At 36.8% G+C, this 12,989-nt stretch overlaps 2 protein-coding genes across 2 annotated transcripts in view; one reads left to right on the top strand and one right to left on the bottom strand.

The window, feature by feature from the left end:
• caska (calcium/calmodulin-dependent serine protein kinase a) overlaps positions 1 to 12,989 on the top strand; it is a 201,281-nt gene that overhangs the window by 132,687 nt on the left and 55,605 nt on the right. The window contains exons 3-5 of the mRNA XM_073845095.1: positions 3,140 to 3,245; positions 5,664 to 5,741; positions 5,919 to 5,991. Of these exons, the coding sequence (XP_073701196.1) occupies positions 3,140 to 3,245; positions 5,664 to 5,741; positions 5,919 to 5,991 (257 nt within the window). The remainder of the gene's footprint in view (positions 1 to 3,139; positions 3,246 to 5,663; positions 5,742 to 5,918; positions 5,992 to 12,989) is intronic.
• Positions 10,173 to 11,717, bottom strand: LOC141340759 (probable G-protein coupled receptor 82). Its single transcript, XM_073845854.1, has one exon. It carries the CDS (start codon positions 11,715 to 11,717, stop codon positions 10,629 to 10,631), a length of 1,089 nt encoding a protein of 362 aa, XP_073701955.1. The 3' UTR covers positions 10,173 to 10,628.

The raw sequence follows: 12,989 nt of genomic DNA on the forward strand, positions 1-12,989 counted from the left end.
GAATAGCAGCGGTGTGTGTGTGTGTGTGGGGGGGGGGGGGGTCATCTACACAGATGTCTATTTGTGCACTCTTGCACATTTTTGCTAATTGTGCAAAAACCTGCATTTAAATTACCATATAAAGTAGACTAGTTTTAGTAGTAAAAAATGCAGATGAGAAATATGGTACTGAGCTTGATGTTTTGTATTAAATTGGTATATTACAGACAATAAATGTCTAAATAAAATAGCATCATTCCTCAAGCTTAAATTTGTCATTGCTATCAAACCTTTGCATGCAAGTTTGTTAAAAATAATAGTTGATCCTTTATCTCAGTGGGTTCCAGGGTGAAACAATGTGTTGTAAAATAAGCACTATATCAAAATGAGACCTATTATGCTTCTTTTTACAATGTGTTTTCACAATGTGTCATCAATCGACCATATTGGCAGCACTGAATGTAAACAATGCCACTGAACCAAATGAAACTCACATATTTTGCTGATTATTGCTGTTGAAAATGGTCAGTTGTTGTCATGTTTTGGGCTGTACTAATAGGTCAGACCAGGAAAACATTTTGAGTATTATAGAACAAAAGTTATAATAAATCAAGGAGAACATTGCAAAAAAACGTAAGAAGGTGTTTGTGGTTGGCCAAACTGAACCAGGATTTCCAGGGCAAGAATCTTGACAACATTTGTGTTTGTTCCTATAATTTCCGGTCAGCTAGGTGAAATATTAGGCTAATATCTTAATTAATACTGCTCGTACATATTTTTACCATCCATTAATTTTAGCTTAGGATAAATTAGCAGAACTACATATTTAGTAGTACAGTTGTGGCCAAAAGTTTTGAGAATTACATAAATATTGGAAATTGGAAAAGTTGCTGCTTAAGTTTTTATAATAGCAATTTGCATATACTGTACTCCAGAATGTTATGAAGAGTGATCAGATGAATTGCATAGTCCTTCTTTGCCATGAAAATTAACTTAATCCCGAAAAAACTTTCCACTGCATTTCATTGCTGTCATTAAAGGACCCGCTGAGATCATTTCAGTAATCGTCTTGTTAACTCAGGTGAGAATGTTGTCGAGCACAAGGCTGAAGATCATTATGTCAGGCTGATTGGGTTAGAATGGCAGACTTGACATGTTAAAAGGAGGGTGATGCTTGAAATCATTGTTCTTCCATTGTTAACCATGGTGACCTGCAAAGAAACACGTGCAACCATCATTGCGTTCCATAAAAATGGCTTCACAGGCAAAGATATTGTGGCTACTAAGATTGCACCTAAATCAACAATTTATAGGATCATCAAGAACCTCAAGGAAAGAGGTTCAATTCTTGTTAAGAAGGCTTCAGGGCGTCCAAGAAAGTCCAGCAAGCGCCAGGATCGTCTCCTAAAGAGGATTCAGCTGCGGGATCCCACCAGTGCAGAGCTTGCTCAGGAATGGCAGCAGGCAGGTGTGAGCGCATCTGCATGCACAGTGAGGCGAAGACTTTTCGAAGATGGCCTGGTGTCAAGAAGGGCAGTAAAGAAGCCACTTCTCTCCAAAAAAACAAAAGGGACAGATTGATCTTCTGCATAAAGTATGGCGAATGGACTGCTGAGGACTGGGGCAAAGTCATATTCTCTGATGAAGCCTCTTTCCGATTGTTTGGGGCATCTGGAAAAAGGCTTATCCGGAGAAGAAAAGGTGAGCGCTACCATCAGTCCTGTGTCATGCCAACAGTAAAGCATCCTGAGACCATTCATGTGTGGGGTTGCTTCTCATCCAAGGGAGTGGACTCACTCACAATTTTGCCCAAAAACACAGCCATGAATAAAGAATGGTACCAAAACACCCTCCAACAGCATCTTCTTCCAACAATCCAACAGTTTGGTGAAGAACAATGCATTTTCCAGCACGATGGAGCACCGTGCCATAAGGCAAAAGTGATAACTAAGTGTCTCGGGGACCAAAATGTTGAAATTTTGGGTCCATGGCCTGGAAACTCCCCAGATCTTAATCCCATTGAGAACTTGTGGTCAATCCTCAAGAGGCAGGTGGACAAACAAAAACCCACTAATTCTGACAAACTCCAAGAAGTGATTATGAAAGAATGGGTTGCTATCAGTCAGGATTTGGCCCAGAAGTTGATTGAGAGCATGCCCAGTCGAATTGCAGAGGTCCTGAAAAAGAAGGGCCAACACTGCAAATACTGACTCTTTGCATAAATGTCATGTAATTGTCGATAAAAGCCTTTGAAACGTATGAAGTGCTTGTAATTATATTTCAGTACATCACAGAAACAACTGAAACAAAGATCTAAAAGCAGTTGAGCAGCAAACTTTGTGAAAACTAATATTTGTGTCATTCTCAAAACTTTTGGCCACGACTGTACATCATCCATGCAATCCAAGCAGAAACACACACTCTCAGCTCATACCTTAGATACTTTGACACAAAAAGAATTGTTTGGTTTTGATTATCATGTCTGTCATGCTAAAATCAAGTGTTTTAAACCATATTAGTTTAAACTTGTGATAAAGGGTTTTCTGAGTGCACACATCCAAAGCATGTGCACAGAAAGCGGCTGTCACATGGCATGTGAGTACTAAACTCTCTTTCATGTCTTATTGCACTTAAACTGTCAAATACACACAAGTTTATTAAAAACACAAAAGATTTTTAAAAACAGTCGGTTATGTCTGTGAAGGTAAACAGCTGGGAAAGAAGTCGCATGTTTATATTAGTCTTGTCTCCTCTTCTGTCTGTGCAGCCAATGACAGAACAGTTAACATGCTTTGCTTAAACTTTTGCCATGGCGTTAGAACTGGTACACTCTTGTCGCTTGCGAAAACAAAATGACGGCACTGTTGTTGGAAACATTCAGATTAAGGGGCTGTAATATAATAATAATCGTCTTTCTACATCACGGGGGAGTGAAATCTGAGCGGCTTGTTTTTTCACATTCTTGCAGAGAAAGGCTTACCAAAATAAAGTTACTGGGTTGTCCTTTTTCATGTTTTCTGGGTTGGTAGATACACCAAGAGCCCGATTATAGCACTTAAACTCAGAGCAAGCCAGATTTTCATGATATGTCTCCCTTAATAAACTTGACTTGATTTTCGAATTGAAACTGACATTTGTCTCTCTTTTTGTCTTTATGTAGATCTGAAGAGGGAAGCGAGCATCTGCCACATGCTGAAACATCCTCACATAGTGGAGCTTCTGGAGACCTACAGCTCTGATGGCATGCTATACATGGTGTTTGAGTTGTAAGTCTTTCATTCTGAGCAAATCTGCACTTGTTTTATCATTCTATTATTCTTTATTCATAAAAAAATTTGTTTTTAGCACAGTGCACAGTATACATTAGTACACCCCCTCTAAAACAAATTCATGTTACGGTTCTTTAGAGATATAATATTACAGCAAGTCTGTATAATTAGTTTACAAAGAAGAATGTTAAAATCATTCAGGAAAATACAATTTACTTTTCAAAAGGATAAAAAAAATCTGTGTTGCAAAAATAAGTACACCCTCCTAAAAGTTACTGTATAAAACTAAATAAAAATGTCTGGCGTAACTTTATGGTAAGTTTTGATCAACAGATACGCATGTTGAACCAAAGCTGTTAAAATAAGTAATTTCTTGACAGTTAAAAGTTTTATATAGCCACTGAATCATTCTCAGACAACAGTGAAACCACTTGAGAAAGAACTGTCAGGAGATTTATTTCTTTGCATAAAAGAGGTCAGTGGTACTGTACCAGGAATACCAAATTATTGTTTTAAGTGTGAAAATATTGCAAAAGTAACACAGAAATAAAAAAAAACTTGTGAAAGAGCCTCTGAAAAAATTGGTCTTCCCTTTAAGCTTTCATTTAGTGCTGGGTGAGTTTATTAAGAAAAAGAGCAGAAGAAACGCCAATAAAGTGTCTCAGAGCTGGCAAAAGCTATGAAAAGAGAGACTGATTATCTCATAGAGTAAGATGCAGCCTGCAGAAGTGACATGCATGGTTGTTTAGCCACACCAGAACTACCTACTGTAGCCAAAGCACAATAAACTCATTTAACCTCGTCCAAGGCCCATATTTACAAAATATAGACTTCTATTAATCCATACTTTGATCTCAAGAGACCAAGTCAGTCATTTCGGATCCAAAAGCATCCAAAATGTTATGGTTTTGCTAGAGGAGGAGTACAGCGAGAAGTGCCTAGTTCTCACAGTGACGTTCAGTGGTAGTAAAGCTCTTCTGTAAGGATGTATGAGTGCTGAAGGTGTTAGGGAGTTGTGCTTTATTAATGCTGTCATCAGTTCACACACCACTGTGTTGATGTTATACAAAACTCTGAAACAGAAGATGCTATCCTCTCCTCATTCCATGCATTGTTGGGCAACATGATAATGAAGATATTCGTTCTCCCAAAGTGAAAATCCTTCAGTAGACATATATTTCACCAAATCTTAACACTCTTGAGCAGCTGTGGTGGATTCTGTAGAGACAAGCTGTGCAAAACTCCCCATTAAAGACCAGGGCATTTAAGGAGGTCATCCTCCAGGAGTTAAAGAGGACTGATGTAAAAATATGTCATGATCTTGTACACCCAGTACCAAGAAGCGTCAGAGCAGTGTACTTACAGTTATGGACGACATATTAAGTACTAGAATATTACACTTTGTTGAATTAAATCTAGGGTGTATTCATTGCTGCAATCTTTTATTTAAACAGAATTGGCTAAGTTACTTATTTTACAGATATTATGGCATATATTTCTCAGTTTTTTATTAAGGATATGTTAATGCATTTTAATTCTGCCATCTTTCTATGAATTATATTAGTGAGCATTAACAAAATGCATCTTTTATATTTAATCAAAAAGGGGGGGCGGTATTTATGCTGTGCACTGCATATGTGAAATGAGTTTTTGTGTTACTTCAAGGTTATGTTAAAGCATATTGTAAAGAGGTTAGGTCAGTGAACTCTAAAAGGAATTTCAAAACAAGGCACGAACATGCTGTTCCCTGTTCTGAGTAGCCTGTGTCTGTTACTCTCTCAGCAGTTTTGTGCTATAGGGTGAGCTTTTCTAATTCCTCAAATGCTAAATGCTCATATGCTTATCTGAAGTGCAGAGCTTTTCTCAAATAACTTTCATGCAGTGTGAGTTCTTATCTAGAGAAGCGCAGCTGCCTCTCAAGGGATTTTCTTTAAAGGCCTTAGAGACCCGAGCTGACACAAAAGCAGTGGCTTCTAAAGCTTTGCTGCCCCCTGGAAACAACACCGTTTCAGTCTTGGTGTTAAAGCATTGGGAAAATTTTCAATCAGCATAGTGTTCATTTCTAAAAATGGCCACTATTAACCCAGTCTCCAACTCATAGTTTAGTTTGTGCTCAGAGATAATAGGCAAGTAGCAGCGAAGCAAAAATCACACTTGACGGGCGTTGCAATAAATGTGTTTCCCACACTGAAAGATGTGAAATTATAACAGCATCACAGTTCTTGAAAACCATGTTTAATAATTAATGCATAGACCTATGAAGGGATTTTGGATATGATTTTAGTGTAGGCAGGGTCATACAAAATTGATTTGTATTTGTTTCCTGTAAAGTAAAATCAGAGATAGATTTTAAAACTGTGCCGGTATTTGACTTCACATTGCTTGATGAATTTCCTGTCTTGTTCTGTCTTTCAGCATGGATGGAGCGGATCTCTGCTTTGAGATTGTGAAGAGAGCAGATGCTGGTTTTGTTTACAGTGAGGCAGTAGCCAGGTAAACACCTTTTGAGGACAGTTTCAGAAAAGAAAACTGTCACCATTTGTTCACCATCATGTAGTTCCAAACCTAGTTCCATTTTCTTTCCTTTCAGGTAGACAAGGCCAATAAAAATTGAAGTTAATGTGGGTTTCTCTCTTTCTCGTCCTCCTCTCTGCTCTCTGTTTGTTTTAGTCACTACATGAGACAGATCCTAGAGGCTTTGCGATACTGCCATGACAACAACGTCATTCACCGGGATGTGAAGGTATGTTAGTGCTGTCTTAGTGCTTCAGATGACTGTGAGGTTCATCTAACCCGTGTTACACATTGACATGTGGTTTTCACACTTTTGCAACTTCCCTCTTCTTTTGTATTGTACCGCTCTACCATTACACTGAAAGAATAAACTGGGCTGTTCTCTTTTCTCATAAATAGCCTACATCTGTCAATAAAAGGGAATTAAAACTAATATAGTGTTGACAATCACGCCATACATCCTATAACTATAGAAACATAGCAGTTTTTCAACAATCGCCCATGCTTACCGGTTCTAAGGAAAAAGTTTCATATATAGTTGAGGTCAAAAGTTTACACCCCCCTTTCAGAATCTACAAAATGATTTTACCAAAATAAGAGGGATCATACAAAATGCATGTTATTGTTTTAGTACTGACCTGAATAAGATATTTCACATAAAAGATGTTTACATATTTCACAAGAGAAAATAATGGTTTAATTTATAAAATGACCCTGATCAAACATTTACATCCCTTTGATTCTTAATACAGTGTTGTTACCTGAATGACCCACAGCTGTGTTTTTTTGTTTAGTGACAGTTGTTCATGAGTCAATTGTTTGTTCTGAACAGTTAAACTGCCTGCTGTTCTTCAGAAAAATCTTTCAGGTCCCACAAGTTCTTTGGTTTTCCAGCATTTTTGTGTATGTAATCTCTTTCCAACAATGACTGTATAATTTTAAGATCCATCTTTTCACACTGAGGACAACTGAGGGACTCATATGCAACTATTTCAGAAGGTTCAAATGCTCACTGATGCTCCAGAAGGAAAAACCATGCATTAAGAGCCAGGGTGAAAACTTTTGAACAAAATGGAGATGTGCACCTATATGCATCGTAAATATTTTTAGACTTGGATCAATTTCACTTGATGTAACAGCCATTATATTTGTTATGCTAAAATTTTAATTTGACAAGCCAAAAACTGTTTTTAAAGTAAATGTGTGCCTTTCACTCCTCCCATGTGTTTCTCTCTTTCACAGTCTGGCAGAGATTATGTGTGATTCTAAAATACATGGTCACATGACAGTAAAAGTGTGCAGTTGCCAAAATGCAGGGGGTGGGTCAACTTACCCTCTGGCTCAACTTACCCCAACTTGCTCTCTGGCTCAACTTAGGGGGCATTTTTCTTATTTATTTCCATTTAGTACTGCCTTTCAGAAGCTACAGAAGATACTTACGTTTCCCAGAAGACAAAATAAGTTAAATTTACCCTGATCTTCAAATTCAAAAAGATTTTTTTTCTTAATGCATGGGTTTTCTTCATTATTGGAAAGTGGAATTAGTGAGACCTAAAGGATTTTTTCGTGAAGAACAGTGGACCATTTACTGTTCAAGACAAACAGGGGACTCATGAACAACTATCTCTAAACAAAAACAAACAAACAAACAAACAAAAAACAGCTGTCTTTCAGGTAGCAGCAATATAAGGAATCAAGGGGATGTCATTTTTATAAATTTAACTATTATTTTCTGTGGTGGACTATATGTAAACATTTTTTATGTAAAGTATCTTATTTAGGTCAGTACTAAATAAACAAGAATTTGCATTTTGCAGATGAACGTTTTTATCATACCAGGACATTGGTTTACTTCCATTGAAGAAATGAACATAGGCTTTTAAAAAAAACTTTATTCTCAGTATTTTAATTTTTCAACCATGTAACAGGCTTTTTAATACAAACCTCAAACATGTACAGTAACAACACTTCTAAATGAAATGTGACAAAATTCAAAAAGTGAAACATGAAAATAAAATACTCTGCTACATTTATTTTTACTGCTTAAAATAGGTGTTTTACTACCATTAATATTTGGCATTGATCAGACTTATTCTTAACAGACCTAACAGTTTGATTACTTGAACTGTGTTCATTAAATGCAAACACTAGGGGTGGGAATCTTTCAGTACTTCACTATTCAATTCACATTGATTCATGGGGTCACGATTTTTAATCCTGATTCATGGTTTTTCATCAAGTGTGCACACTGGACATCAAACACACCAGTATTTTGATATAAAACAACCACACCAGTCTATAGTATGGGTAGTCCTGACTCAAGAAATCAGCATTTCCTAACTATTAGCTTCCTTTTAAACCAAAAATGTTTTACACTTCCCATTTGGGATATTTCGGAATCAAAATACTGTGTTCGGAAAGGAAATGGCATGTATTGTAAAACCCCTAAAGGGAATAAATATGAAAAAATATTTTGGGTAATATGCTGTATACAAACTGCGGGCATCAGGGAGCCATTATTAATATGCGGGGCATTGAAATCGATTTTGAATGCACACTCGCTTTTTACTTTCACTTTCAAGATTTGCGATCACACAAACTCTGTGTGTAATACGGAGCAGCAGTACTTACCACATATTTTACAAGATTTGATCGGGATCTACAAATTCGCTATTGTCCTATCATTCGTCTCAGTCGCCTTACTCTGTTTATGTGGCAAGTGAAATTGTATTTACTGTAATGTAACATGAAACTGCTATCAAGCAACTAACCATGTTCCCCTAGTTGCTCCGTATGCCTTTCCGAGTACGAATTCACTATTCAGGCACATCCTTTCAATAATAACAAAAGATCAATATAATAATTATATAATTAATATAATATTTTCCAAATACTTGTCCTCGCTAAAAATAGGGCAGGATGTATTTGTTTTTCCTCCTCCATTTCCGTTGCTGTTTTGTTCAGACAACATCATGTTATTATTATACTAACTAGAAAATTGATTTTTGAAATTTGTGAATCGATGCAAAAAGCTAGAAGACTGAATCGCGATTCATATGTGAATCGATTTTTTCCCCCCACCCTTAGCAAACAGTAAACTTAAGTATACTTTAGACAGAGCGTCTGTTATATATCTAGCTTTATACTTCATATGTGATTTGCAAGAGAAAATTAAGCATTTGCGACTTCAGGATGTGACACCTCAGAGAAATGCAAATTTACCATCATCAGCCTCGGGGCAATCAGATCTTATTAGAACAAAGATGATCTTGATGGCAGATGTCTGTGAGTCAGAATTTACCTCAAATTCTAGGTTGGTCTCGAACCACAATGATAGAAATCTACAAACGTCGTCATTTTTAAGTCCTTTAAAAAAAAAATGCCGAAAGGATGCATCACATTGATCAAAAGTGACAGTGAAGACATGTATAATTTTTTAAAAGATTTCTGTTTCTAATAAATATCCATCAAGGAATCTTGAAAAAAGTTTTCAATTTTATAATCTCATACATTTACATTGTTCTTTGTGAATTATCATACATTTACATTGTTCTTTGTGAATTGCTTTGTATGTTTAGTATATGCACCATTGATATATTACTACAGCAACCAAATTGTTTCCATTTGAATTTTTTAGTTTTCTGTCCGAATATACTTAGACTACGAAGTTTTACTATATTCTGTCAAAATGGCTTTATAGAGCTTAGCTATCTGGCTAAGATTAGAATGACAGTGCAAAAGCAAAATAGGCAGCTATAATCTTGCTCTTCTATAGGAGTAACGATGCAGATGTTGAAGCTCCTGATAGTCTCTAATATTTACTGTCTGTAAAGTAATGGCCTTTAATGCTGCTGCCATTAGAAACGTAGATGGATACATATTCCATCATGCATCATTACCAGTGACAGTCATATTGAGTGTTCTGCAAAAAGTAAAAGCGCCGTTTGCAAGCACACATACTTTGTTTACACAGCTACAGTAATGAGAAGCTCATCATATTTACCACAGTAACCAGCATGCAAACAGAAACAAGAGATGTGGGCTAAATCTAATGTAACAAAAAAGGAAACAAGCTGCTCTGCATGTGCAAAGACCTATAGCAATAACATGTTTGACCAACAACCTGAAATAGGAGTACATTCTTTAAAAGTTAAAATGTAGCATGCTGCAAATGTGTGAGAAATTCTGTTTTCATTTACTCACCCCCCATGCCATTCCAAGCAGGTATGATTTTCTTAAGTTGTGATGAAATTTCCATATTGACATCCAAATGAAAAAGCTTATCAGAGAAGGACAAATGTAGTGCAGGAACGTGGTTCAAAAGAGGCGGGTTTTAAATGGACTAAATGATTGGAGAATTGATGAATTTCAATTTTAAACTTTGTGTAAGACAAAAAATGGACCAAAAACACTGAAACAGAAGTCACTCAGCTTTAGAATGACAGGAGGATGAGCAAATGATGACAGAATTTTCAGTTGTTAGCTGAACTTTCTCTTTAAAGCTACACAGAGTCTTCCAGCCATTCAAAGTGGTGTGGGAACGGAGGCATCAGTCTAATTTGTGGCTGCTTTTCAAAACATCTAGTGATTTTCTAGAGACTTGCAACTTGCACATACATGTTTACATTTGTTTCCGCTGTGTGCCTCTCCACATTTCCGCTTTTATAAAGCATTTCTTAGCACTGCATGAATTCACACAAGAGATCTCACAGCTTCACACCCATTCTGAAGAATAATGGACATGCAGAAGTAATCCAGTTGAAGAGATATGACCATTTATGTAGGTCTACTTCAGGAAGTTCCTCGATTTCTAATGTTTGTTTGCTCACAATGAGCCTTGTGTCCATGTATAGTATAGTATAATGTCTAAAGACACGCACTTGTTGCCTGAGATAACTGTCCCACGTTAGACTTCAACGACTGACTGTCATTTGCACTAGTGCGTAATCTCAGCAAGCTAAGCGCATGATTACGAAACGTCTTGTCCAGTAGAAAGTACATGATGGGGTCTGTACAACATCTCAGAGTTGCTAAACAGAGCAGGATGCTCTTCACCTCCACATACATGGACAGAGGATGGCAAGTGTCTGTTGGTGGTAATGTAGACCAAGACTGTTCATTGACGATATGAACGAAGATGGCTTTATAGATGTGGTGCGGCAGGAGACACACCACCAGCACCACCATAATGACGACAATATTCCGAAACACCCTTGCATAGACTCGCTGGCTGTCTGAGATGACCGCGCTTCTCCTAGACCTCCAAATGTGCCTGATCACTGCAATGTAAGCGCTTAAGACCAACAGGAAGAAGACGAAGAACAGTGAAACGGCCACTAATCCGAAGACATGAGATCCTTCACCACCAACCTCCACTGCTACACTGTAACAAGCTTCATTCCTGTCCTCTCCACTCTTAGCCTCTCTGACCGAGTAAAGCACCACAAAGGATAAGACCGATATGGCTACAATAGCCCATGTCACCAGGCACAGCGCATAGGCTAGTTTCGCATGTCGTTTTCGACAGAGGAAGGCACCTGGTAGAACTTTGAGCCACCGGCTTGGACGGTCAGCATGGGAGTGTTGAATCAGCGAGGCGAAGCGACTGAGCGCCACCCAGCTCAATATCATCACGCCAATGCAGATGTTGATGTGGATCATCGGAGTTAGACCATTTATCGCAATTTGGCACATGGTGTCCTTCTGGTGCCATTTGGTCCCAAGTGAGTAGTATGTGGCTTGGAATGGCATGGTGAGGCAGAGCAAAAAGTTGGAGATCCCTAGATTTATCATGTATATGTGAGTAGATGTTTTGTTGGAAATTTTGCGTATGAACACCCAAAGAGAATTAGCATTCCCTAGCAGGCCAGTGATAGACATAATGGTGTAGACAATGGGCAGAAATACATTTGTAGCAGACGTTTGGCATAGTTTCGTATGTGAATCGTTTGCCATTGAGCTCTCCGAAAAAGATGTTCCCAGTAGCTGAGGAAAGAAAAAAAGAAAAAGGTTAAATTATTGTTAAAATAATGAGTTTACTGATGCATATTGTGTGTTTGTGGGGTGAAAATGACATATTAATGAAAACCTATGCTTCCTTTCTTTTGTATTTAAGGAAGTCACTTTGGATATCACTTGCATTCCTGTAAATATTCTAACCCAATTGCAGAAGCTAATAAACCATTTTCACAATAAGTCAGCTTTTATGGTAATAGGAGATTTTTATGCTATTTTAAAATATCAAGATAATAGCTATATATGTGACACTGGACGACAAAAGCAGTTATAAGAGTCAGTTTTTTAAAATTAAGATACATATACATCAAGGTGAATACATATGCTTTTCATTGATGTATGGTTTGTTAGGATAGGACAATATTTGGCCAAGATACAACTATTTGAAAACCTGGAATCTGAGGGTGCAAAAAAATCAAGATATTGAGAAAATCGCCATATAGTTGTCCAAATAAAGTTCTTAGCAATGCATATTACTAATCAAAAATTAATTTACATATTTATGATAGTTAATTTACAAAATTAACCATATCTTAATGGTTCCATATCTTAATGGAACATGATCTTAATATCCTATATATTTTTGGCATAAAAGAAAAATAATAACTTTGACCCATACAGAGTTTTTTTTTGGCTATTGCCGAAGACTGGTTTTGTGATCAGTAAAGTGTGCATAAGTTTTTACAGCATTTCATAGCTGCCACATTTAACAGCAAAATCGGTGGTGCAGTTTTATATACTTTTCCATAAAGGTAAAGATATGTTCACATTTCTTCACATTTCAAACTTCACATTTCAAAAACATTTTTTAAATTTGCTTTTACTTTTATGTTTCTTTGTTAGTGCCCAGTTAGGCTCAAATAAGTGATGTTAAATGTGACCCTGGACTACAAAACAAGTCATAACAATTGATTATTTGAAATTGAGATGTATACATCAGCTAAAAGCTGAATAAATACGCTTACCATTGATGTATGGTTAGGATGGGACAATATTTGACCGAGATATGACTATTTGAAAATCTGGAAAGTGCAAAAAATCTGAGAAAATCACCTTTAAAGTTGTATAAATGAAGTTCTTATAAATGTATGTTACTAATAAAAAAATATGTTTTGATATATTTACGGTAGGAAATTTACAAAATATCTTCATATTTACTTCATATCCTAATGATTTTTGGCATAAAAGAAAAATCAATCATTTTGACGCATA

Source organism: Garra rufa, chromosome 8 (assembly GCF_049309525.1).
Source record: "Garra rufa chromosome 8, GarRuf1.0, whole genome shotgun sequence".
Taxonomy (NCBI): domain Eukaryota; kingdom Metazoa; phylum Chordata; class Actinopteri; order Cypriniformes; family Cyprinidae; genus Garra; species Garra rufa.

Excerpts from the sequence above, each read along its gene's own strand:
- LOC141340759 (XM_073845854.1), bottom strand. The coding sequence starts at position 11,717 with ATGGCAAACGATTCACATACGAAACTATGCCAAACGTCTGCTACAAAT.